This window comes from Copadichromis virginalis, linkage group LG14, assembly GCF_057382275.1.
Source record: "Copadichromis virginalis isolate Kocher_CV1m ecotype Utaka linkage group LG14, C_Virginalis_male_GT1.1, whole genome shotgun sequence".
NCBI lineage: Eukaryota > Metazoa > Chordata > Actinopteri > Cichliformes > Cichlidae > Copadichromis > Copadichromis virginalis.
Genome location: NC_140631.1, coordinates 30489542 through 30513723, shown reverse-complemented (window position 1 = coordinate 30513723; position 24182 = coordinate 30489542). Strand labels below are relative to the sequence as shown.

The window sequence follows — 24182 nt, the reverse complement described above, 5'->3', positions numbered from 1 at the left end:
GAGCACAGTCAAAAGTACCACAACTCATTAAACAACATTTCAGCAATCAAAAAAGTCTTCAAGGTCAAGAGGTCAACCCAAGTCAGCAACTTGATCTCAGTCCGATTTAGCTGTATTCTCCTTTATTCCACTAAAGGCAGAAAGACCCAACAGTTAGCACGAGATGAAAATAGAAACCCTGGAAGAGCATCATCAGTTAGTTGCAAATGCAACTATCACACTACATAAAACACAATATCTAGATCTCCTGCCATAAAAGATAAAGGTCGAAACGGTCTGAAAGTTGTTTCTTGTTGCCAGTCCATGAAAGGGCTACCACAAAGAGAGACAATAATTCACTCACCCTCACTACCGATTTGGAATCATCATTATCCTAGCATGCATGTCTTTGGCCTGAGGAAACAGGCACAGGAAGAATATGCAAAGTTCTCTGGAAAAGGCCTCTGGCTAACCACTGCACTACCGTTCAATTTGCTATCCCACACAGTTCTTTTTACAGAGGACTGTCTGCAGTCCTGTGAAAAACTTGCTTGCAGAACCACCTTTAGCAGCAATAACTTGAAGGAATCGTTTTCTGTATGACTTTATCATTTTCTCACGTTGCCGTGGATGACTTTTGAGCCACTCTTCTTACAGCCTTGCTTCAGCTCATTGAAGTTTGCAGCCAAAGCGCTTCAATCATGCTGAAGTTTGAACTTTGGCTGGGAAATTGCAACACCTTGATTCTTTTCTTTTTCATTGTGTTGTTGTGCGACTCATTTGGGACAAGCTTTAGCCGTTGGACAGACGGCTTCATATTTGACTCTAGAATATTTTGGTAATATTTGGTAATTCCTATGAAACTATTGAGAGTGCTGTTAGTTATTGTCAGGACTTCAGAGTCACAAGAAGACTGTCCTTTTCACATGATCGATATAAACTCCAATTAAAGCTTGAACATGGTACCTTCAAACTGAATGCACTGACAATCAGAGCCCAAGAAAAAGAACAAGATAGTTAGCCCAAATACTTATAAACTGGTCTGTATGTCTACAATAAGTAAGCAGTTAAGTTAAAGAGAGTTGCTACTATTTAGCTTAAATTAAGATTGAGATATCCATCAGATGAAATTCTTTCACCAGAAAAACAAACCAAAGAAACACTGTATAACATGTATCTTTATTTCATCCGTTCAGCTGTTAATATCGCACCTCCCTTAACCCCAAACCTCCGTTTAAGGACCATGTAGGTGGTCTTAAACCTTTGTTTGGGAATCACTGCATTCATGCAACTTTACACTATAAAGGACCATCTTTATTTGGTCTGAACAAACGAAGATTATATGAAGCCGTTTTAAAATAAGTTCTTCTATAACATTAGTAATATACATACACATCCTAAGGTTTCCTCTAGTCAGTGGGAAGTAATGAACACCGCAACGTACTGTAGCTTATATGAAACTTAAAATATCCCTGAGTGAGCTGAAAAAACGCAGAGCACTAGAGAATAAGAGTGTTGTGATTATTATAGAGTGGAACAGTAAACACTGCAACCTGGAATTTAGCTGACCGGATTGAAGTCATATAGCTTTAAAATAGATTACACAATAAAACATTCACAGCCTACTCAGAGGGAACTTTATGAGAAACTGAGGAACATTGGCACGGTAACCTGTTAAGCCCCAAACCATCAGGCGAGCAGAAAACAAAACAAAACAGAGAATCGTACAGTAAATTCTGCCACTACCTTTAATTATGAGGTTGAATTTTCACTGTGCTGTGCAGACCTGATATATGGACTTCTTTCACATCTGGGATGAAACACAGGCCAGCTGTGGCTCTGGCAGAGCGCCATCGGAGGTCACCACAGGGCCTGGAGTGACTCCAGCTGTTTGCAAGTAGCCCAGATGATATATAAACTCTATAAACAGCTTGCGACTGTGAAAGTTTGTGGCAGGAGCCAATAAACCGTTAAGAGGGATCAGCAGCATTGTCTCAGTGTAGATGGTAGCCCGGGCTCTGTAACTGTGCTGAAAACTGTTCAGAGGGTTGAATTAGGACATCAGAGACTGGAGAGAGAGAGAGAGGAGAGACCATGCTGCAGTAATTCCCAAGGGACATGTGAGAGTACTTGAAAATTAAAGCTCAGCTGATCTGTAGCATTTTAACACCACTAGCTGCATGTGATGTAACATGAAACCAATTAGCAAAAATAATAAACAAACATTTGAAATGTTAAATGAATAAAATGGTTAGCTGTGGGTATGCTTAAATGGTCTTTACTTTACATTTTCATAAAACTCATGAAACTGGTTGTTTCTAGGATTACAATGCCCCAGCTGATATGACCCAAACCTGACTCACTTGAACACCTTGTGAGATATTTTTTGCCAGACAGCACTCCCTAGTACTGTGCACAGAAAACTAGGTAAAGGAACATATTTTGCACTGATGCTGTTTCATCCCGGGACGCACGGCAGTGTAGTGATTAGCCTCGTTGCCTGTGAGGGTAAATGGTCGTCTGTCCAGGGTGTACCCTGCTTCTCGCCCTACCTCAGCTGGGCTCCAATGCTCCCACGACCCTAAACTGGCTAAGCAGAAGTGTTTGCATGAAGAAAGATCCCCCTTGCAGAAAACCAGAAATTTAGCATGCACTTAAGACTTTCTGACAGCGTGTAACAGCCCAACAGCTTATGACCTCTGTTTATTCCTTTAATTTGTCACCCATGTTTAAGCCAAACCAAACCAACCAAAAGTTTGTTCCAACCAAAAGTTGTAGTCATATAAATGTATTAGGTCGTGTCTGTTCATGAGCCACATGCTGCCCCGCTGGGCCAGAATATTACAATTGCTGCACAAGATTGAGCTGAAAAGTAAAGAAGTAAAATTTCACTCTGTAAACGTCCACATTCACAAGTTTTTCCACATTTTGTCAGGTTTTTCTTACATTACGGAGAAGCACTACTGCTGTGCTTAAAACATATGCATCAACAAAGCATGAAATGAACAATTTGATCCTTTGTGTGTGTGTGTGTGTGTGTGTGTGTGTGTGTGTGTGTGTGTGTAATGCCATCCTTTCTGCTACAAAATACTGGAATCTGCAATAAAAACCTAAACTAAACTTAAATAAAGTAGTCCATCAGTTACCAGTGTAGACACTGCTTCTTAACTTCAAAGCAAACAATTCTGTTAATGTGTAAAATGAATTCAGATCACCCCCCTCTTTTTCTTCTATTTTTTTATTTTTTTATTTTGTAAAGAGCAAATAGGCTGGGAACCGCTGCCAGTCACACTTTACGAGCGCACACAGACGGCAGAAACAACAGGCAAATGAGACGTGATGCATAAAATAGTAAACTGTTTTATTCTTTTTTTAACCATGCCACTGAACACTGACGCATACAGAGTTGTGCCTGAATCCACACGGAGAAAACACTTTCACACACTGTGTTACAAAGCTGTAATGAAGAGGGATTTTACTGCACACATGGCAAGAAGAACAACCCTGATTGGATACCAGGTCGAGCTTTGATCTGGCCCTGAGGTAGACAGACATTGACATAATCTAAACAATGCTAATCACATCCTTCTAGGACACATCAAATAAAAGACAGCTGTATTATCACAACATAGAAAGATCAAAGAAAAAAAATCCTTTTCAAACAAAAGTGCTCTATTTCTTTTGGTCCACCGAGGAAAATCCATTTATAGTGCATGTTCATGTAGAATAGATACAGTGAATGTGTTTTCATGGCACTGAGTGTTGTTGGCTACTTAAGAAGGCATTGGTAATGCCCACAGATGCCAAGATTTGCTATACACACTGTTTTCATCCAAAGATGTCAGTCCATTGTCACTTTGAAGGGAACAATTTGAGAAAAGCGTGTACTTTTTTTTACATCAAAAATTGCTTGGAACTTGCATCAGAGTATCAGCCACTATCACAGTATGTTGCTTCCAGTTGCAATGTTCAGACAAAGTGGATCTAAATGGCAGTCTATCTTTAATTGAGTAACAATAAACAAACACCCAGAAACAACTACCAATAGCACAGACCCATGTACTCAAGCACATCAATGCTCTACTTATAAAAGAGGCACAAGGGAGGGATCTTAATCAAATCAGAGACTTATAAAACACACACATTAAGATGTTTTCTTTTTTTTCTCAAATCATACCAAATGTAAACAGATAGCAAATTACTGTAATACAAAAATACAACATGTTTAAATCTATAAGGCCCGTGTTAGGCTCACATAAGGGAATAACATACCATGACAGATTTTACATTACAGCTACACTACAACTGACAATAACCTGCTCATAGTAATTCAGTGTCAGAATTTTCTTTTTGTGTTTTGTTTAAAAAAACAAACAAACAAAAAACTACTTTTCATGTTTTCTTCAGTTTTCTCCAAGAAAATTCTGATTCTGTGATTTTTATAAGACATCTATATATAGTTTAAGGGACAGTTCACAACAAAAAATCAGATTTTTTGGCTGTTAGTGCCACTCGTTTGTTTAGTTTTAGCGCGAGCCGCCCAGTTTGAGAAGACAGCGCTGCTTGGAGATGTCGTCCTTCTCTTGAAATTCATCAAAGTAAATAGAAATCATTATCTCAATATGCAAATAAAAAAAATCAACCAAAACACAAAAAGCTCAGTTTTTTCATATATCAACTATTCCACACGGCAGTTGTATCAGACGGCATCACAAAAGGCTCGTGCTTGTGGCTGAGCTGTAATGTTAGCTACCTGCAGGCTTCTTTTGGTTAGCGATTACAGAAACTACAGAGTAAATAGTCCCTACATGAAATTGCTCACAACAGAGTTTTGGGGTTTTGTTTCTTTTAAAGTAACCGGGTCAGTCTCTGTACCATTTGATTCCATCATAATCAAGAGAAGACAAGCATCTCTATAAAAACTGGGCGACTTGCACCAGATGAATAAAGCACTACAGACCAGAGGAAAACCTACCTACATTTGATTTTTGGATAAACTGTTCCTTAAAGGATTTTTTTTTAATAAAAAAAAAACTACACAGAAAGCCGTGTTGAGGCATTTTTTACACACTTTTTGACCATGTAATTTATGATGAATTCTAAAAAAAAAACCCAAACAAACTGAAAACGGCTGATGGATGAATAATTTGCAGTGGATTTAAAACAGTGAAAAGCGAGGAGAGGTAGAGCTCGCTCTACTAGAAATCATCCCAAGAGAGACGGACCGTCTGATGAAAACCAGCGCATATTTGGTAACAAATAAACAACGTATAAATAGCACAACCTTATTACAAGAGAAACTCAAATTGTGAGCCAGCTACCCCACCCACCTGAAACAATAACACCCACTGCAAGAAAGACAAGGCAATTAAAGAGATCAAGCTTATGAGGTCAAAACGTGGCAGCCATTCAAGTAAAACATGCAGAAAATAAACAACTCAAATAAAAATCCAACAGCAGGAGAAAAAACAAAAAAACCCAAAGCAGTCACAGGAAATTAGGAGAGAAAATGTTGCAAAGTTCAGCCAATCAAGCCTTCGTGGAATTATTTCAACATCTACTGCAAATCATAGACGATAACTCGGGTTGTCTGATGGTTTAGCAATCAGTCAAAATGCTCCTGCTACACATACAGGTCAGCAGTCACAGCCATTGTGGCATTGATTTTAACCACAGTGGATCCATTAGAGATACAGTGATTATCAAAACTTGTGTGCGAGGGAGACGGTGTGTGTCTATGTTTGTGCACGTCAGGGCTAAAACGGTTAAGTCATCAGGAAACTGTCAAAAATGTGATAATCGATTAATCCTGCAATATTTATTGGACTTTTTTGGGCAAATATCTTTAAAGAATTCAGCTTGTCAACAAAATGTGACTTCTTCTGCCCTTTTTTTTCCCTTTTAGAGTAAAAATAACCTGACTGATGATGAACATTGGTTGCAGCCCTGACGTGTACGCCCATCTGTTTTCGTGCTTGCACGTCTAATTGTCGGGAAAAAACAAGTAAAACCAACTCAGTATCTCTTTGAGCGACATCTCTCCGTAATACACTTCCCAGTTCACCCAACAAGAATTCAGACTCTTTCAAAAACCCTTACAGAAACATTTCAAACCAGCAACACAGGTTTTCATCCAACAGTGACCGTGTGCGTGTGAGTGTGTGTGCCAGTCAGACTGTGCTTGGAGTCCAAGTCCTGCTCAGACGTAACAGACATACAGGTAAGTCTTTTCTATCCTCCAATCCGCCGGCACCTCCTCGGGTTTGTGGCCCTTCATGTGCTTCTGCATGGCAGCCAGGCTGGGGCAGAAGTCCTGGCAGATGGTGCACTGGTACGGAGACGCTCCGTTGTGAGTGCGCAGGTGCTTGATCATAGCCGAGTAGTCTCTTGACCGTTGGTGACAGAGCTTACACTCAAATGGCTTCTCACCTGAAAAATTCAACAATACGGCATTAACCTTGTAGACCTGCAGCCAGATGAGACGGGACTCGCCTCCCAGTTTAAGCCGCTGCACTTTCAGAGGTGTGCTCTAGGGTTAGACCTGAATTTGATATTAACATTTCAAACCCTGAGCCATGAAATAATACTGGCAATATCTTTCTTTTTTTTAATGAATTCGTTATTAAACCTTCTGATAATTTTTTTTAAAAGAAATTAAATATTAATTTGCATATATTAGTTTTAATTTGTATCATATTTGCTACATCTGGTATTTTTTGTAATTTGTTGCTTAAAAATGGGTGAAGGAAAAAAACTTACTGATAATCTAGTACTCAAAACTCTCAAAACTCACGTATTAAATATGATACAATTGGCTTTAAAGGTTTTAAAATGAGTCTGTCAGCATCCAAAAGAAATTTCCTCCCTGTCTTAAAAGAGGGACGTGATTAATTTATATGATTAATATAAAATCACGTAAAAATAAAAAGCCTCACTATGGCCATTCCTTAAAGTACAAGATAACTAATGATTAAACTTATTTCCTTCCTAAAAAAAAAAAAGTTGAAATTTTGACAGAGCACACTGTTAGCTGTAGAAGAAATGCTGTGTTTTATTTATTTCTGTCTTTTTCTAAGGCCAAAACCTTAAATGCATTAGTCTAAATCAATACGTTCCTGCCCTTTCTATGGCAGGCATTCCCACTGAAGAGTCTTTAAAGTGATTTTCCAGCATAAAGATAGCAGGGCACTGTAGATTTTAGTAAGTGTGACTCATAAAGGAGTAAAATACTGCTTTTGTGGGGGACGATTTATACACATTGAATTATACAAACGGCAGCAGCAGCATTGTAAATGTGCCATTAAATGAAAATGTTGGCCGTGGTCACTGTAATACCAAGTGCAACACTGCGGTGTATCCATGTCTAATAAGAGAGTTTTGGTGTGCCGATAATACAGGCGATTGTTGGACTTTCCCCTGGATCCACCTGAAGGACTTTTTTCGAGCGCGCGCTCTTACCTGTGTGTACGCGGTAATGTGTCTCTAGCTGGTGTTTCAGGCTGAACCTCTTCCCGCAGCCGTTGCACTCGTAAGGCTTCTCTCCCGTGTGGATGCGTTTATGGCCCCTCAGCGTGCCGTCATCTCTGAAACAGCTCCCGCAGAATTCACACTCAAACGGGTGATCGCCTGAAAGCACAATCGTGTCACAGCAGCAGCAGCAGCCGCAACACCAACACAGCCCATTATCGTGAGAAGCATTAAAGGCTAACTTTATCCTTGGCTCGACACGGCACGCCGCATATGTAGCTGCATAGGTCAAATAGTCACAGAGGCCTTTCCGCACGTGCATAGCAAACATGGGAAATGATGTTCTTTCAGACGTTGCTAATGTTATGACATGAGGACACTCCTCTTGGCTGTCGGCTAATAGCTAATAAAAGTCCTCCAGGCATGTGCTGCTCTGTTCTCTATACTGTAGTTAATCTATTTCTCTCCTAGGCTGAGGGTTTGACTCATCTCCAATGACCTATGTGCCTCATTATCTCAGTGTCCACAGCAACAGCCAAGTCAGAGGATACATTGCTCTCCTCATTACAGGCCGATTCTCCCCAATCCCCCACCCCACTGTGGAGCAGATGACATTTACAAAATGTTACTTCCAAGCAGAATGGCATACAAACAAGATACGCTGCCATGGCCAAAACTCCCTTCACTTCTGTCTCTTCACATCAATTATGTATTTCTCCTGTCTAGACATCAAGCCGTCCTGACAGCTGGGAGTGTTATTTAAGGTAAAAGAAGAAAGGGGGACATCTTTTCAGTAAATATCTCTCCGTCTCCTGCGGCACTAAGACTCACCCTTGGTAGAACACACAGACAAGTCATTTCCATTTGCTTTTCCTTCAATATTTATTTGGGTTTCCTCTATCATTTTGGGTGAACCGCACTAGAACTGACAGCCGTGAATTGCAGAGGCCCGAAGGCTGTCTAAGAACCCAAAATATAAACAGGATGAAATTGCCCAAAATATGCACCGGCCATAACGGTACAGTGCTGTCATCGCCGAGGTGAGTCATCTTATAGAGAAGGAAGGAGGGTGGGAGGGGATGCATGCAAATTGACTAAAACCTTAAAGCCAATAACCCCAGGAAATTAACCCATATACCAAAATAAATACAGCTGTCTCTCGTCTCCTCCTTAACGTATGCATGTGCCTGACACCGACATGTTCGCGTTTTATGACTGCAGCTGACACTGTGAATAATGAGGATGGTACAAATGATCCGTCTCTTACCCGTGTGTGAGCGCAAGTGCCTTTTGAGGGTAGTGTGGCTTGGAAAGGGGCGCTCGCAGTGGCTACAGATGTAGCTGTGCATGCCTGCATGGGCCTCCATGTGCTGCTGCAGGGCCTTCTGGGTCTGGAAGCGCTTTGCACACAGCAGACAGAACACCGCCATGTCAGTCCCTGGAGAACGCGCAAGACACAGACGCACAGTTATTTCAGTACCATACACAGACAGGGCCTTAAGTGGGGAAACTGGGTCACTTCAACTTTGTGTGAGTCCTCTGAGGGAAAAGCTTCTTTCAAAGAGCAAGTGCCTCTACCTAAACTAACTCCCCTAAAAGCCCAGAGGCACTTTCAGCTGTGAGTCTTTATACGTTCTATTTTAAACCATGAAAGTCATTGTTTTCTTTAAGAATTTCCCACACAATGCAGAGCATGCCAATCACACAATCAATGGCTCCTTCCTGGTGTGTTAGATGTGTAATTATTCTCTTCATTCCCCATCAGGAGTCAGCTACAGCCTGTGAAGTCCTCTGTCTCTGTGCTCAAAGAGCAGCTGATAGTAGCTCCACCCTAAATGATGCCTACACTATGCGCTCTGTGCAGAATGTTAAGTAGTGATATCAAGCCATTAAAGGCAGGACTGCAGGAAAAAACACAATCCAGTTTAATCCTGTGTGTGACCTGGCATCTCTTTGGGGCTGCTTTCCTGTTGCACAGAGTGTGGAGAGGAATACAGATAGGGAATCGCTGGCAGGCTAGTTTAAGTCAAAATGGCTATGTGAAGAAGATCCATTGGCTGTCATACAGTCAACATTTGATCTACAGGATGTGTACGCCAGCACGCTCCACTGTGACATTCACACTGATGCAAAATTCATATGTGCACCGGTGAGGGACTGGTTAATCAGTGGCATCGGACATAATGTGCATGTCCTGGAGAGTGAGGCTTTAATGTGAGATTATGAGGTCCTTATTTCTCTGTCTGCACAGGTTGCAGATCATTTACAATGCTAGCAGGTCCCATTGCTCCTGACTCAGATTCAATCAGACATCTCCAGCGGAGGATCATTAGTAAACAGAGGACTGTGCCAGCACTTCATTGGAATTCAAGTGGGGTTGCTGTGTCGCATTTAAAATGCAGTCTGATGAGGTCCACTAAATCAAATCATTTGTTACTGTTATTGAAGTGCCTTGAGGCAACTGGCAATTAAATTGGAATTAACGCAGGGAAAGGGATACAGCACACTCATACTAAGAGGGAAGAGTGTCAGACACTTGCTTTAGGTTCAATCAAGTTAAAGACAAGCCTGTTCAAAGGAGAAAGAAAAAGAAACAAATCAAGCATATTCACATTTTTTCAGGGATAAATCAAAAACGTTGGCTGAGTATTGTTTGCTCATCCGCGCATCACAGTTTGCTCAAACAATGAAAGACACTTTAACATTTCATGGATGACTGCAGTTTAGCTTAAATAAAGAAAGCCTCAGCTTCCTGTTTTGTTTTGTTTTTTCTCTCAAATCTTCTGAAATTTCACCCCAAAACAAAACTTAATAAAAGCGATCGTTCATAATCATTAACGGGAATAAGACGGGATGAAATGCATTCCCCGATCTTAAACGTCCTGCCGGGAGCCGGTCTGATGGAATGAGCTGCACCTGTTCAGAGGCTTTAGCCTGTGCTCTTTTCCACAAAGGGCACACAATGAGGTTCAGGCCCTCATTGACCAAGCCCATTAGTCATAGGCTCCTCATGCAACTCGTACAATCCCTGTCTTTATGTTGTCGCCTAATGACCAAGGCCCTTTCTCACACATGGATCACAATATTTTAGTTGTAGACAAAAGACCCTCCAGTCTCAATGCCCCTGCGCCCTCCCCACTCCCCTTATTCGCTGACCATACAGGAAATCCTTTCACTGGCTAACCAGCTTCACTTTCTTTCTGAGTCATACCTAACGAATGCTGCTTTTGCTCTACGCTGTGTAACAGTATAGTCTGGATAATGATCTATCGAAAATGGTTAAAAACACTTAAGAAGCAGAAAATGCAGTCTCTGAATGACCCCGAGATGTGAAGCCTTCCTCCACTTTAACCAGCTAGCAGTAAATTCTTTCAACCAGCAGGGGGAGCGCTTTCTGTTCCAATGTGTCCACGTTACTGTAGCTGCAGGCAGAGCAGAGCCCTCAACCAACCGAGCAGCATATTATCCACCTTGTAGATACTTCAAAGCTACTTTAATTATCCTCCCTCTACTCTCTCGTTATTAACCGTCATATATTTTAAACGCCTGTTTCGGTGCAGCTTGCATATTTTCCTTTTTTTTTCCTCCCCTGTCTGCTCTAGAAGTTTTACATCCTAGTTTCTCTGTGGAGGTAAACCGTGACTCCCCGACACACTCGCAGACACTCACAGATGTACATCCTGATCTTTCTGTCACTGACAATGCTGAAACTTGAGAAAAGGAATATGACAACTCTTCTGTCACAAGAATCTCAACCCTTGATCTCGGGATGACACGCAGTGACAACAGCTCAGCAGTCGTTTTCGGTTTTATTCTGCGCAAGCGACGCTGAAAATAAAAATACCAAATAATGTCTTGAAGTGTAAACAAAAACCTTTGGAGGCGAGGAAGTGTTTGTATGCGTTAGCGGTGGCATTTCGCCTCACTGCGCTCTGTTAACTTTTGAAACGAAAAAGGTTTTGCGGTCGTGGAGTTTTCCAGTAAGCTTTGGTAATAAATGCTGGGGAGATTCTTTATGAGAGAATAAGCCCTAAAGTTGGCCGTCACTGCCCCCTGCTTTCTCACCCTTAACCAGACAATGGGTTTGGACTTTAGGCTTTAAGGCACAGGATGACCCCCTGACCTATGGCCCTCAATAGGCTAAAGACCACGTAATCAATAGCATTTCTCAAAGGCTGGAGCGTTGACTGAGCATTGTGTTTAGTGGGCGGGAGCTTTAACAGTGGGAATAATGATTTACTTTTAAGAAATTCTGCTACGAGGCAGAAAATCTAAACATTTAGTGTGTGCGTTATGCGACTAAGCTGCTCATCTAATGCACAATTAGGTTAGTAATTGAGGACAGTTTGGGGTTGTTATGCGATTTCAGCATATCTCCATGAAGCCGATGTGTATGCTCGTGTGATTTAACATAGTCTGCCTTCATGCATCTGCCACTTATTCAGTCCAACTGAGGTGGGAGCCAGCCAGGCTCTCACGCTGCCTAAGAAACAAAACCATGTGTCTAGGCAACCAGATAGGATCATGGTCCTTGTTGGGGTGAAGTGTTCAAGCTAATCCCTTCATTCACAAATAAGCGCAGCCTGTTTCTTTTCAAGCAGCAAACAAAAGTTTTCCCACCCTGAGATTCTGGGAGTAAACCCACGGCAAATTGGACAAGAGATTGTATCAGTGATGACCGCAAAGCTGTATAATTTCTTCTGTGTTAATCTTAACTTCAGTGTCCTGAGCCTACAGATTACACTGGTCGAACCGTGAAAAATGTCCTTTCTGTGTTTGCTGAAATATGCCGTAGACTTCATTTTAACAGCATCGGTCACAAATAACTGGCATTGTTTTAATAGACGCTTTCAGAATTCGATCCATTAAGGCATTTGTTTCGGCAAATTGTGAATGACGGCCGAGTCAGAGCTGAACAAATCACCTGCTGCTATCAAAACAACAGCGGCTTTCACAGTTTACAATATTAACACCAATGCTGTTCGCGACTACTAGTATGCAGCACTTTCAGCTACGTCCTCGGGCCCTGCTCGCCGTCTGCCGGCACACTGCTATCACCCTGTTAAACATACACAGCCAGGCGGGCTACGTGCTATGTGCTGGACCTCACATGACCCCGTGCGTTCAGGCTACTGTACGTGTTCATGCGGACAGCTCCATGCAGAGCAACAGTACAGTACCTTAAACAACCCCGGGCCCTCATCAGTAGACTGCTAATCTACCCGAGTGAGGAACAACCGACTCAATAATTAATGCAACATGAGATACGTTGCTCGTGTTTAACCACCATTCCACGGACCGGTTCATTGAGGCCACACACTGATTCATTCGCCTCTGTTCCTAGAACATTTGCTATATTTTCTATAGCTACTGTATTTCACTTTACATGAAATGGCAGGGCAGCTCGGGGCGTGTTTGTGTGTGTGTGTGTGGTAACAGTCAGGGAAAATAAATACGGGGGGGCGGTCATAATGGCCAAACAGAGCGCAGTTCAGTTCAGTTTAAGGCTTATGCGAATTACAACTGAGTATTAACAGGAGGGTGCAGTATGATGACGGACACGCAATTAGGCGAGCTAAAAGGTCTGCATTAAGAGGGATGCATTAGAAAGCCTGGGCTGTATCTGAACAGACTACAGGACTGTTAAATTAGGGTTTGGACAGAAGGTAATATTATTCACTTGATGAAGCAGCCTGTAATGTGTGGAAACAGTGCAGCTGCTGTGAGTACACAAAGACAGCACTCTTATGGCCTTTTTTCTGTAGGCAAGGCAAGGTGGCAAAATGGTCAGCCAGCACAGTTTGAAGCACATACAGTCGATTTCTGTGCATGGTGGAGATAAGCTATGAGTCTTGGGTTTTCCAAAATGGAAAGCTAGGTGCCCCAGAGCCCTTACTTGCCATGATGAAACAAACCCCTTTGTTGTGAGAGCAATTCGGAGACAGATCCATTCTTTTATTTTGGGCACTGACAAGTAGGTCAGAGGAGACTATGACAGTGCTGTGGTGAGGAGTAAACAGCAGCACATGATGTTGTTTTCCTCCGTGTCCTGGCATCCAACACCAGCAGCAATCCTCCTGCCCTCAGGAAGTCCTCACATACCCCCTACCCCCTTCCCTTCTCACAGTTCAACCCACCCCTAACCCTCTCCACCAAACCCCCTGCTCTCTTTGATCTCTAACTTCAGCAACACAGAGCCATTAACCTCTGACATATAAAAGTGGCTAAAGACTTTCACTGTAAACTAGTCTTGCGGCCAAATCAGCCAAATTGCCACAGAGTAAGGTCTCCCAAGAGCAGAATTATTTCCCCTCTGGAGAAGAGGTGGACGGCAGTGCTGCAGCTGCTGAGGTCTGACAAGTGTTAATCTGCTAAGGGGAAACTCATTTGGCTAACTGGTTATGCCACATGGCAAATTAAAGCAGAAGCTGCACGCTCGGCACTGTGTCTCTATCTTTTTTTGTTTTGTTTTGGTGGGTTTTTTTTAGAAGAACAAGAAATAAAAACCAGGTGATTTGGAAAATGCGAGTCTCTGCAGTGATTTGGAAAATTTCCTTGCATAACCTCGGCACAACTGATTGAATTACCTGTAGCTCATGACGAATGCCACAATAAGAGTCAGTAAAAAGGGTCATGCGTCACAGCGGACCAAGCTGAGATCATGACAAAATAAGAGAGTAATGCCCTCCTGCACCCTGCTCTGGATACAGTGCCAAGCTGAAACCGAGCTCTGGATGTTTACAACTCAGGGAGATGAGGGTAGAAACTTCTGGGCATCGTTAACACCCCTCCATGTCCACATCCATTAACTATTCATACTGTGTGTGCCACCTGGAGTTACAGTTACGTGCCAGTGCTCCTGAGAGGGTTATCACCTTTCTCTGACAGTAGCAGAAAAGGTGTGGATTCGGACACTCTCAGGGATACATGTATGTGCCATCTGACAACAAAACTGTTGGGCAATAAACTCGAATTTAGGCAGATGGAAAAAATGATGCATTCATTACAGACAACCGATAAACCTTTTAGAAATGTCTTAATCAAACAGAAAAATACCAACTTACTAAGAAAAGTACTGCACTTAGACAACATCTGGTTTATCTCTCGCTTGATTTTTAGTGCATTTTATTTAATCAGTTGGACACTTGTGTTGTTTGTCATTTTTATCTCCTCCTTTTTCCTTTTTTCCCCCCTCTGTGAGGCACTTTCTAACGTTGATAACGACTTCAGCTCCCCGGGCATGTTTTTCCAAACTACGAGAGTCCAGATTGCAAATCACCATCCAGGTTTGTGCAGCCAGTCATCCAGAAATATAACTATTTAAAAAAATACTTTGACTCATCTTGGTGCCAAATGTTAATGCCAGACACTTGCTGAACAAGAAGAGTATGTAATGCAAACATTTTGCCTGGTTTGAGATCACTGAAAAATCACAAAAAGGTGTCTGGCCTGCTGTTGAGTGTGTGGGCGTGAGGTAAATAATTTCACAGCCGCTGTCATGAGGGAGGTGAGGATAGTATGTCTGTGAAACTGTAATGCTGGTGCTGTAAAGCTACTGCTGTGGCAAAGTGGCATGCAGTGGGCCTGGATGCCAGGAGATATTAGTGGGTGATATGTGAGAGGGCCTCCCACCTCCCTGTTGATAAATTATGGAGCATCATGACAGGAACAGTTTAACCCAGCCAGCATGACAAGCCAGTTTAGACCATGATCACGAGTCCCGTAGTCACGGCTTACTCAACAGCTCAGTGCATGCTGTCCAGGTTAAACATTGTGTGTGTGTGCGTGCGTGCACGTTGAGAAAGCATGCACACATGTTTGTAAAGTACCTGTGTGTGTTTGCCTGTGGGCTTCCAGAGCGTCCTCTGAGGAGAATGTCGCTCCGCACTGATCACACACGAGCGCCTCTGCAGGAGCTGTAGACAAAATCAAATTCAAAAGAGTGTGTTTTGATCAGACCTGAACACAAACATGTGTTTGTAATTGCAGCTTAAGTCAGTTAATTTCACATTTAAAGAGGACTGTGGAGAAAAGCAACGAGAGGGGGGGGACAAAGAGATGCTGTTTGAAAAGTCAGCAAAGAGCCTTGTTTGTCACACACTTGTGCTTTTCAGGTGTTAACACAAGGAAGCAAATGTGCAGAGTACAATGGAGCAGTGGAAAGCGCCGTAAAAACACAACTGGGGACAAACAAAAGCACCAGACAGGGTGCAATGGTCCTTCTTCTCGAAAAAAGAAAAAGGAAAAAAAAGAGCAGAGCTGAAGAGTTTTATTTACCGTGCCCTGTTATCAGTCTCTGAACAGTGAGCAGACTGTATGCCTGAGAGGCCACAGAAGGACTGGGTGTTCTCTCTACAGCAGACGCTTCCCGCCTGCGGCACATCCCTTTATCAAAAAAAACACTTCAGAGTCAACACCCCGAATCCCACTGCATACACTGTAACTACAGTTCCCAGTTCACCTTTGGAATGCCCTTGTCTGTTCTGATGAAGACATGAGAGAGACAAGTATGCACGCTGCCAGCAGAAACGTTCAATCCTTGTTCTGCACTCACCTCACACCTGCACAGACAGACAAATAAGACAGATATGCACATACGCATACGCACACGCGCACACGCTCGCTCTTTCTCTTTCTCTCACACACAGCTGTTTGGATGTGGGTTGGCTCTCACAGAGATGTAAATCGGTTGCAGATCCATACTGGCCCAGGGCTCATTCACTGATCTATTTTCTGCTCAGCTGGCTTTAAATGAAGTTAAAATGACTCATTAAAACACCCACAAGCTTTGGGAACTCTGAGCGCTACAGCCTAAATGTGGTCCTCTTTCAACTCTTACGATGCCACTATACAGAGACACTCTGCCACTGTTCCCAGTGCTGCACACAAATACCAAAAAAAAAGAACCAACAAAAAAAAGAGAGAGAGCCCCAATCTGTTCATTTCTAAAAACAACAATTTTTGAAAACAAACTGTTACTGTTTTGGAATAGTGCGTTTTGTTACGCGGCGTAAAAATAAAACTTGCTTGAGAGTAGTGTTGTTTAGTAGTAACACTAAAGCAGAATTTGCGATCCTGATGTTGTGTGACGCTGTCCAGTGTGGTGTGTTGTGTTGTGTGAGATTGTGTGATAAGGGAAGAAGAGAACATAGTGCATTGTCTTGTGCAGTCAAAGGCACGGAGTGTGCTCTCATCCATAAACCATCAAACTGTCTCCAGACGCGGCTGCAATCGTCCTCCATCAAAACACTTTGTCTGGCATACCAAAATAAGAGCCAGCATCGAGCTGAATACCAAATCAGCCCATTAGAGCAGTGGAGCACTCGCTCCTTAGCAACCAGCGGGATCTAAGGCTGCTATACCGAAATACACAGTGACAAAGAAATGAGATCCACATCTCTCTCTCTCTTTTTTTTTTCTGTAGTATTATAGGTTGACACATTGGGATGGGGAGAGTTTATGCAAAAAATTCAAATTAGGTTAAAGGTGCTGCTGTTACGGATGTCGCTGCGAATTGAAAATCAAAGCGCGTTGTGGTGGTCGGGGTAATGCAAGACAATATGTGTGTTTAGGGTTATCCAGAGGGTATAAAAGAGGAGGAACAGAAAAAGGGAGGGGGATCAGGTGAAGTTTAAAGAAGCAGATTCTTTCTCTCATCCGTCAGCAGGATGTCATTCCAAAACAATCCTCATAGAGAAGGCGGAGAGGACAGGGACTTTGCCTTGTCTGTACACATAATCCAACTGAGGTTTCTGTTTTAGTTTCATTTTTAGTCCCTGATCTCTACCCCCCCCCCCCCCCCCCCCCAAACTACCCGCCCCTCCTCTCTCTCTATTTTGGATAAAGTAGCTGGGAGAGCAGTCAGGTCTGATTAAGTCTGCATTTGGGTACAGTGTGTTCCTGGACACACATCTGCGAGCGAGCCATCACACACGCTTCGGAACACTGGCAGAACACCCAGGCCTGCCGGCAGCTGATGATGTCATCACTCAGAAGGGGCAGAGCTGGCGAGCTGCCAGAGTCTCCGAAAAAACACAGAAACGATTCAAACTGAGAGAGACTAGAGAGGGAGACGGAGAGAAGAGAGGGAGGGAGACGCGCATAGACCTAAGCATGGAAAAGAAAGCATGATCCAAGTATTCGGAGCAGCACTAACCGGCATGGGTAGGGGTGGAGGGGGGGTCGTAGCATGAACAGGTGCATTTGAAAAGCTGCACTACTGTATCAAGAGGGTTGATCAGCTCTGAATGCTCTGAGATGAGAGTGTGAGAGTTACTAAGTACCTGTGTGAGACAGCATGTGCATCCTGAGCCGCATGCTGTCCTGGAAGTGTTTGCCACAGTATTCACAGCCATTGCCCTTCTCCTCATTATGGAGCCTCCTGTGGAAAGACAAACACTAATGTGAGCGTGTTAACGGATTCAAGAAACGGAGCGAGACTGCACTTTTGATAAAGCAAAAAAGCCGCAGATTCGAGACACTTTTATTAAGGTCTCCCAAACCTAGAAGCATCATTGTAACAAGAGGAGCATGTTTTAATTCCAGCAAGAATCCCTCGCTGAATGCGGCATCATTAGCGTAAGAGGCCCTTGGAGTTGTGAATCACAACGCATGAACGCTAAAAGAACACAGACAATAGGATATCTGGCTAATTTCAGAGCGCAAACATACGCGTGCCTCCACCCGCCAGCACTGCAAGACACTGGGCACACACGCAAACCCACTCAGACTAGCGCGCGCACACACACAGACAGCACATGCACGCAAACTCGCATCCCGACATAATATGCACACGCATACACTCCTCCTGTAACTGCAATGAAAAGGAGAAAAGAAGATGATTCGCCGAAGCTCCGCCGGCAGCAAAACCTATCATATCATATCACACACATCCAAGCATGCAAGGCATCTGTACTGTTATCCTTGGATCACCCCGCCAACAGCAGAGCAAATGGCCTAAAAAATCTGTGGTTAAACACACACTGTGGTCATAATAAATGAGACTTAAGATGTCATTTAATTTAGATGAAATCAACATTAACGCCGCCGGGAACAAAAAGGAATCCTTTTAGAGCTGCAGGCCCAGTTTCAAATTTGACCAGCTTCTGTTCATACTAGATTCTTATACTATACTAGATTAGGTTTTATTTAGGACATCCTGGTGGTCAAGCAGTCGGCGATATATGCAGTTATGTTACAGTCTTTGATTTTTGGCAGATGCTTCCTAATATTTGTTAATATGCTTAAAAAAAGATGTTTGAGGTAGTTTAGAAATAGTGTCCAATACGATTGCTTACAGCGAGGTCTGCAGCACATGTTGCAGAGTAGCATCAGTGGTTTTCATATTAAATAGAGAGAAGTACATTACTAGAAAAATATTTTCCTATTCAATATAACTGGCATTCTGCATTTATAATAAGAAGCATAATATTACTATTAAGTTCCAATCGCATTTGAAACTAACTTAAACTAACTTCACTCACCGTGCATCAATATGTAGCTGACATTTTTGTCATTTAGTTGCATAGATGACCCCTTAATTACAGAGGTGGGTAATTAATTTTCCCAAGGGGCCACACGAGAATCTCTTTAAAAGCTTATTGGCGTGGCCTTCCACAGCAGTCCCATTTTTCTGTGTGGCTCCTGCACGTCTGCATATGCCAATCATCAGCGTTCTGCATTCCCACTGGTCGTCACTTTAATCACTCGCTTCAAAGCTGAACTCGCTTTAGCTTGGCACCCGCCCACTTCGCATCACTATTAGCTTTTTCAGCTGTCACTGCTACGAGTCACTGACTGGTCTCTTCCTTTGTTTGACACTGTTTGAAATAGTTGGAAGACCAAAAAAATTTGATTTTGTGACTTTTTACTTTATTCGTTATGTTTTAAATCATACCATATATGGTTAAATGTCAATATCAGCTTCTGCCCTAAAAGAATAATTAACTGTTGGGCTCCAAATGCAATGAACGGGGTGGACTTTGTGTCCTGCTGGTCTGGGAGTGGGGACGGGGGTTAAAGGCACTGACCGTGTAATCATAATGTTTTAAAGTCGGAGTCCAGCTGCGAACAACTGTTGCGTTTGATTTTGAATTCATTCCACGTCTTCCTGCCCTCATTTCACTGTCATTGAAACAAAACCGATAAATTATTTGAAGTTAATTAATTTTGGAATATTGAAAAGAGGAGCTGTCCTCAAACATGCAAAACAGGCTTTTAATTTGATTTTAGTGGCTGTTTAGTAACCTTGAAAAGTTAGTGGAACACTGAACTGTTCATTTTATAATTTCAGCCTCAAGGCTGCTGATTTTTTTTAAAAAATGGTATATATTTCCCAATTTCTTATTTTAATCATTCAAACCAAATGGATTTCTTTTTCTGAAGTGTTTCATACTAAAACTGTGCCAGGAGATGCCTCCTGAACAACACCAGAAAATGTCAATCTGCAGGCCAGGTGTATGCTCAGTGACCTGGTTACAGACCTACAGAAACTTCATTACATCCTCAAGCAGTGCCACCACCGCAGCTCCTTGAACCTGCGGACATGAGCCTGTCTCCGTGAGTAAGCTGTGCGCATCACTAAATATCCCACAGGATGCATTGTTTCAACAGAGTTCTGGAGTGAGGCTGAAATGTCAGCCACAGGCATGAACAGGGAAACACTGCGATCCTAATCATGGGTTAGCTGCACATTAGGACTGCAAACTGTCTTGTTTCTACCGACTGATGATGAGTCAAACGCTGACGAGCTCGCACAATTGGAAACATCTGCAATCAAGTTAATGAGAGCTGTCATCGATCTGGTTAATTTTTTGTGTACAATGACAAAAGGACAAGCTAATAAGTAGGGTAAAAATAAACAAGAACAATAAAAAAACAACAACAACAAAACAACAGAGCCGAGTCGTGAAGCAGAAGTTATCCATCATGTTGCTGAAGCGTCCAGCCCGGCCCCTGCTGAGAGGATCCTGTCTGCTGATGCAAAGGAATGCATATCAAATAGCCTGGGAGACAGACTGTTGTGTGAAGCGCACTTCTGCACAGATAATCAAACAGAATTTAGAAAATGAGGCTTTGTAAATGACAGCATTTTGCGACACCAAGGCCTCTTTATATCAAACCCCTCACAGAGACTCGATTCAAAAGTTGCCGACACGTCTCACTGTTAAGACACGAGCGCAGGTGTCCCTGAGAATAAATGAACAAATTCTCAGATGCTGTTTCAAGCTTTTGACTCGCATTATATTCACTGAGAGAGGGGGAAAATCTCGAAGACGTAGAAAAGGTTAAATTTAAGAGACACGTGTCTAGCATAATCATTCATTATCACAATAAGCACAGATCCACCTGCACGCCCGTCTCCTCCATCTTTTATTAAAGGTAACGCACAACTGTCAGTGAAAATGTTGAGCCGCAGGAGAGTGTAGCAGTGTTTCTTCAGCACAAAATACAACAAAATATTTTGTGATTATTAGCTATTGAGCCTGGCGTTTTTAAAGTATATTATTTCATTTTGCATTAGTTAAAACAAGCCAGATTAAAAATAAACAGCACAAATTAGTGTTAATGGTTGTTTTGTGCATGTTACCTGTGCTGCTCCGCAGCCTGCCGGCTGTGCAGCTGGAGCCCACATTCGCCACAACACTGCTGGCCTTGAGCTGGGGCCTCGTGCCTCATCCCTGCTGCAAACTGGCCAAGCCTGCTCAGGAGCTCCCTGTGCAGCAACCCTTGGTGCAGCAGTCCACTGTAGGTTCTCGGGTCTAGTGGCACACCCAGGGTTGGGGCCACAGAAACAGACACTGGCATGCCCTCCCCTGTGTGGTTGGATGGCACAGAGTATATGGAAGCCAGGTGTTTCTCAGAGATCCCGGGAAAACAGTCAAGAGTGTTTCCTGCCATTTGTCCTCCATCCTCGGGGCCTGTGTGCAGCTCTCGAGCACTGGTGATGACGCTACCTCTCAGGGGCGTCCCCGGGCCTTCGTCTCTAGGCTGGTCTGAGATGCAGCTTCCCTCCCCTGCACTGGAGGATCTGCCCTCATAGCTGTTGGCATCATCCACCTGCATGCGCTCTAATTTTATACTTCTGGGAGGTTCGTGGGATGAATCCTGGGCTATCTCTACACCGCTATGCTGAGCCTTCTGGGAGTTCTCCATGTCTACCACTGTGTCCTGCTTGGGGCTCGATTCAGGAGCTGCCTCAGGCTCTGGGCCAGGAGAGCTCCTCTCAGTCATGTGGTACAGTGCCAGGTGGTGTAGAGCTGTGGGACTGGTGTGGTTGGGTCCATCCTGTATGGAATGCTTCTTGGACATCAGCATTTGCCTCCAGTGCCTGGCCCGGCCATGGTCACTGTGATCTCCGGAGCTGTGATTCCTGACCGCCACTTCCTCACTCTCCTCTGCCTGGATGGTCTCCAGCACCTTCAGGCACTGCTCCTCCAGGTACTCGATCTCCAGAATCTCAGCAGCATACAGCAAGTCGTCCAAGTCCTCAGCTGTGGCCTGGAGCGAGGCGGTGTAGGCGTACTCTAGGATCTGCTGGAAAGTCTTGGGGGACAGGAAGTCCAGGGCGTAGCGCAGGCTGCTGCGGTGGAACAAGATCTCGAACATTTTGCTAGTGCAGGCCAGGACGGTGCGGTGCGCTGGAAACTCTTGGCCATCCACTGTGATAATGACATCACACAGGGTGCCGGTCAGACGCATCTGATTAGCCCGCTGCAGGAGCGTGCTGGAGTGAGTGGGATTGTGGAGTTGAAGAACACCCATGTTTGTCAGACCCCTATCCACTCGGACCTTTGCTGAGCCCACGCATGAGGTGTGGCTGTCCTGCCTGCTTTGCTTTCAGTTCGCTGTAGGTCTGCGTTTTGGGGTGGAGGAATGAAGATGGAAGACTGTTAGAGCCCATTTCACGTACAGTATGATGCAAAAGGCAGATGATTATACTCCAGGGAACACACCAGTCAAAAGCAACTTAAAATGATATTAATGAATATTATATAAAGTGAAAAGCAAACCCTCGACCCCCCTATGTGATTTCTTTAATTATTTTATTTGATGCACCCTACATGCATTTAAAAAATACCAAAGGGAGACAACAGGTCGATGAGCGCAAAGCAACAGTTTCCACTGCAGGTGATTAGTCTGAGGTTTCACTGAGAGCGGTCACGTCGCTGTAATAACGTCTGCATACTGAGAGGTGACGATTCAATTTATCAAGCTCCTCACACATTCATCCATTCCTTCAACAGGTAGGCCTGCTATTAACAAAGCCCTTCAAGGGCTGATTAGTTCATTTAGGCGGCGCACGTTCATGATTAGATGTGTTACAATTAAGCGCTCTGCTTAAAAAAAAAGAAAGAAAGAAAGAAAAGAAAAAGAAAAAGAAAAACCTGAGTAAGTTACCAAACTGGCAAAGCACGCAAATAAAGCGCAATCCGCGCATGCATGGATTTTTTCTATACATCCAAACGGCTGAATGAGTGTCTGAATAATCCCTGTTTGATGTTTTGTGTAGTCGGACCACTCATCACCTCGAGTGATGCTGACGGGCTGCATCCTCAACTAACCGCAACATCAGAGCGCATCAGGTGCAGACGCACAAATCCACCTGATTATCCAAACACATTGCGACAAATTAAGCCTCCCTGCGCGCTTTTCATTTAAGGGGACGCGACGGGTTCGAAAATAAAAGACCCAATTTGTCTAAAATAGTCCAGAGTGCATCACAGTGGCGTGAACAGTGTGCGATACAGTCTGAGCTCATTCAAGTTTGGAAAATCCTAAAGCAGTGCGCGGACTAAACTTAAGTGGATTTCCACATGGTTGCTGCGAATCGAAATTATATCAAGGAGCCGCAAAGCTGACATTATTGTTCAGTGTTAATAATTAAGATGAGGAGGTCTCAAAAGTAGTTCATCGGAGCTGAATCACCTGACAGAAATCAACAGTGGAAAGAATAAAGAGTGGCGGCTGTCAGAGCTGTTCTTACCTCCGTCTCCTAATGTCCTCCGCTGATTATCCAGGCAGTATCATGCTTACACATTTCACAGTACCCGCTCCAAACTCAGTCCTGCTCCAAGTAAGCAAATCATCACCCAGCCACGACAGTCAAACCAGCAGGGGAAAGCGAGACTGCCGAGGAGAATTTTCAAAATAAAACGACGGCCTGAGCGATGTGATTAATAACTGTTGATCCAACTGACTGTTATTATCAGGTTATAATTACAAACGTAGTGACTGTGTGGCGTTAATACATTGTTTCCAACATGCTGTAACTAACTCAAGAACTAAATTGTTTCCAGAACCAACACTATGATCACAATAAGAGGGGCAAAGTGATCGAAATGCGTGCAGAAAGCACTTAGTGTGAGTCAAAATCGTTATAACGATACTACAGTATTCACGCCTTTGTAGATCGTTGCAAAATGACACTCCTGGAAAAACGGCACTACATGAAGGAAATTATAAAGTTTAGTTAGATTTGATTATTCACAAATATTCTGTGCATTTTATTCACCTAAATACTGACACACACATCAACATATTTTGATCAGTATTAAATGATGTAGCCTATTTTACACAAATTACTGGGTTTAACTCTAAGCCTTCACGTGGAAACAAAGGTAGACAGAGAGTAATGGTTACACTTGTGTATTTTATGTAGATAATGCAAATATTTTGGAACAGACGTAGAGAATATCATTTTGTATTTGAAGACAAAGAAAGAATGCGATTCTTAT

At 43.2% G+C, this 24182-nt stretch overlaps 1 protein-coding gene across 1 annotated transcript; it reads right to left on the bottom strand.

Annotated features, from left to right (window-relative positions):
• Positions 1 to 3319: 3319 nt before the first annotated feature.
• On the bottom strand, positions 3320 to 23767 carry zbtb16b (zinc finger and BTB domain containing 16b). Its single transcript, XM_085430392.1, has 7 exons — positions 23432 to 23767; positions 21035 to 22300; positions 17730 to 17827; positions 15276 to 15362; positions 8714 to 8884; positions 7438 to 7605; positions 3320 to 6408 (listed from the first exon to the last, which is right to left on the bottom strand). The coding sequence occupies exons 2-7, from the start codon at positions 22207 to 22209 to the stop codon at positions 6179 to 6181; spliced, it is 1929 nt and encodes a 642-aa protein (XP_085286518.1). The 5' UTR covers positions 22210 to 22300; positions 23432 to 23767; the 3' UTR covers positions 3320 to 6178.
• Positions 23768 to 24182: the final 415 nt, after the last annotated feature.